This window comes from Aricia agestis, chromosome 2 (genome assembly GCF_905147365.1).
Source record: "Aricia agestis chromosome 2, ilAriAges1.1, whole genome shotgun sequence".
Lineage (NCBI taxonomy): Eukaryota > Metazoa > Arthropoda > Insecta > Lepidoptera > Lycaenidae > Aricia > Aricia agestis.
In genome coordinates, this window is record NC_056407.1 from 4,079,549 (window position 1) to 4,083,091 (window position 3,543).

Genomic DNA, 3,543 nt, shown 5'->3' on the forward strand with positions numbered 1-3,543 from the left:
CTCGCTAGGAAAGACTTCACAATTTTCAAACATTCTGTCGAACGTTTCTTTGTTAATGCATGAAATTGCACTCCCTGTGTCAATCTCCATTGGTAATGTTTTACCATTAACAGTAATATTAACAGTGTAGGGGGGGAAATCCTTAAACGAGCGAGTACTAACTGAATAGTTAAATACCACCTCTTTATTTAAAGTACCCGTGCTGTCGTTTCCGATTTCCTCGAGACAGTCAAGGCGCGTAGCAGCCCTCCTGCGGGGACACATTCTCTTGAGGTGACCTTCCCTGTTGCACATCTTGCAAATATGTGACTTAAATCTGCAAGGTTCTACTCTATGTTGATGCCCGCAAGTGGGACAACTCTCATTCTTGTCATTAGTAACCACCGAGTCTCTATATGATATCTGGGCATTATTTTTGTATGATGTCTTGTGCCTTCCCGAAACTTTAGCTAAAACTGGGTTTCCGTCAAGATTATAAAGATTGTGCAGTCTGTTTGTGGGGTCTCTACCGACTGGAGTCATCGGCACCTCCCGGCCGCCAGCTACAAGGGATGAATCCGCTTCTGCCGACTCCATCGCTACAGCAATCTTATAGGCCTTATCGAAAGTCACACCCTCCTCAGTGAATATTCTTTGTCTGATAGAGTCGTTCCTTAGCCCGCATACAAACTGATCTTTAAAATTTTCGAATAGAGAGTCGTTCACGAATCCACAATTTTTGGATAGCTTCTTTAGATCGGTAACGAAGTTCGCAATATTCTCCGAGCGATTCTGTACCCGTCTCCGAAAATTGTATCTTTCGGCTAAAACCGACGGTTTCGGCTTGAGATGTTTTCCCACAATCTCAACAAGCTCCGCGTATTGCTTCGTGGCCGGTTTATGCGGAGTACATAAGTTGGTCATCAACTCGTACGTCTCCGCGCCTACAGCCGTAATCAGCGTTGCCACTTTCAGCTCATTCTTAACGCTATTGCACATGAAGTATTGCTCGAGTCTGTCTATGTAAGATTCCCAGCAATCTGACTCTGAATCAAATTCAGTCAACTTACCCACCGACATTTTGTCGGTTTTACCTCGTCGCCACTAAGATATATGCGTATTTAGCAATAATACAACTTAGGACATGCTAACGAAAATACGTTTATTAACAGAATGACGATGACAACTTTTGACAGTAAATACAATGCTTATCAAAAAGGTAAACTCATAAAAAGGTTCTATACAAACACCACATATGGGGGACTTATACACACCCTAAAGTATTATCACTAGTTTTGTTACACCCTGTCCATGCGCCTATTGCACCATACAATGTCGCAGAGCCATAATAATCTTACACGTGGCCTACACCAAAACATCTCGTAGTTAATAATCGTTGCTAAAGTAAATATTCGGTGTACCCTCAACCCTTGTACCGTGCAGCCGCGTGCCGGTAGCCGTAGTAACAGACGGCCAGCGAGTATCGATCCTGCAGCTAGAGATGTGCTTGCGACTATCGACAAATATCTAAACCTCCTATCGACTGGTCACTCGATAAATCGATAAATATTTTATCGACTTGTCACTCGATAAATCATAAATATTGATTGACATGTCGATAGAATTAGAGGCCATCTCTATGTCTTGTTTGCTCTTTCTATAGTTACTGCGGGTGGAGATGAGACGTCAAAATGGAACTCCAAAGGAAATAAGAGGGAGTGGAGCTAAAAACAAGACAAACTTAGTAACAAGTGTAAACTGCAGTAATGTGGGCGTAATCATGTACTTAATAAAAAAAATATTATGTTATTTATTTGTTTACTATTACACATTGGATAAGTGCGGTGAAGCACCTGCTACCCTATCTATATATTAGATTATAGGGTAAGCTGTAGTTAGGGCTAGCGCCTAGCAGTCTCTTTTCCGCTTAATATAGCACGTATACTATATTCAGTGGAAATATTATGTATACAATATTAACGTAAGTGTTAGTTTTAAAGATGCGACACATAAATACACTGTAATAAGTAATAACTATAATAACATAAAAAGATATCGATATATTTAAATAATTGTCGCATCCCTATCGGGTACTCGGGTACATTTTTGATAGTGATGTTTGTAATTAAGGTGTAACTAAATTAAAATTGTTATCATTTTTACATTTTCATTTAAGTATGAAAATCCTTTGATGTCCATATTACTGTGAATAATTTAATGCAAATTAGACACGTTTCTAGGTTCATCAAGCTGGTTAATAATTATTAATTAAGTATTTCATTTTTCTCTTTTTACTCGACTACTTTACTATTTTGTCAGCCTATGTACTATCCCAAGCAGCAAAACAGTCGAATAAGGATTTTTTTACTCAGCCTTTAATCGTATAAGAGCCGGGTAACCGTTCATAAAACACCCATTTATCGTATAATAGCGGTTATCTCGACTATTTGGCAATATTTGCTAATGTGTGCTTTAAGGACGTCGAATAAACGTTTACAGCACTATGTTTTAGCCCTTTTACTCCACCTTTTAGCAGATGCTGAATGAATATGGCTAAAATACTCGTTATTCGATCGTTTGATCTATAACAGTCGTATAATAGCTGTAGAATAGATGATTCGCTGAATTGGGTGCTTTTATACAGCCGTTACTCAGCTCTTTTATGTTTCTATAAAAGCTCTATAAACGCAATCGAATTGCTTATGGCAACATTGCTGCTGTTACTGCACGCTTATAGACTAACTCTTATAGTAGAATTAAAAACGTTCGTATAGGAACTGTAGTGTAATTAAGAGCTGTTATACGATATTTACGAAGCGAACCCTAAATCCTGTTATCATGGCGACACCTTGTGCTATAAATGTGGTGACCAGCACTCTTACTCGACTTTTAATGGAATAAGTTAGCTGTAACTGCAACTAGATTATCAATATGGACAATGGCAGTAAAAAAATATATTTTAAGTATATTGAAGACTAATTAATAAATTAGTCTTCAAATTTAAGAAAGTAGGCAGCGCATGAATGTTTATGTAAAAATGCCTTTGGGTTTATCAATAAAGCTTGTTGCGCATGATGTTTTGGAGTAGCTACACGAACAGAAAAAATAATCACATATTGATTTCTCAAAAACTTGATAATATAAATAAGGATTGAGATGTAGTTTAATAACTATAATTGTTTTACATTAAATTTATGTAGCACACAAGCTCGCACTCTTTACAGCACTAATTTGTCGAGTAAAAGCATTCTATTCGCTGTTATAGAACTAAAAAGGAGAATAAAAGCAATTCGTCTGCTATTATAGCACACTTTATCTGTATAATAGCAAATCAATTGCGTTTATTGAACTAAATATCCTATATACGCATTTTGGTTGCTCTTAAAACACTCTTAGTGTTTTCTACCACTTTTACTCAAATCTTACAGCATTTTTTTGTTGCTTACTCAGCGCTTATTCCACTTTAATAGGACTTTAGTCTGAATAATTTGCGCCTTTTTCGCGTCGAGTAAACGTTTACAGCACTTTTACTCGACTGTTTTAAGAACTTTTATAGAACTTAAA

The 3,543-nt window shown here is 37.1% G+C and overlaps 1 protein-coding gene across 1 annotated transcript; it reads right to left on the minus strand.

Annotated features, from left to right (window-relative positions):
* Nucleotides 1-229: 229 nt before the first annotated feature.
* Nucleotides 230-1,059, minus strand: LOC121736312. The gene is made up of 2 exons (XM_042127407.1): nucleotides 510-1,059; nucleotides 230-294 (listed from the first exon to the last, which is right to left on the minus strand). The coding sequence occupies exons 1-2, from the start codon at nucleotides 1,057-1,059 to the stop codon at nucleotides 230-232; spliced, it is 615 nt and encodes a 204-aa protein (XP_041983341.1).
* Nucleotides 1,060-3,543: the final 2,484 nt, after the last annotated feature.

Bases quoted from the DNA above. Each gene is read 5' to 3' on its own strand.
- LOC121736312 (XM_042127407.1), bottom strand. From the start codon at position 1,059: ATGTCGGTGGGTAAGTTGACTGAATTTGATTCAGAGTCAGATTGCTGG. The intron at 295-509 runs GTAGAGACCCCA...CATATTTGCAAG, and splicing joins GGTGCCGATGACTCCAGTCG to ATGTGCAACAGGGAAGGTCA.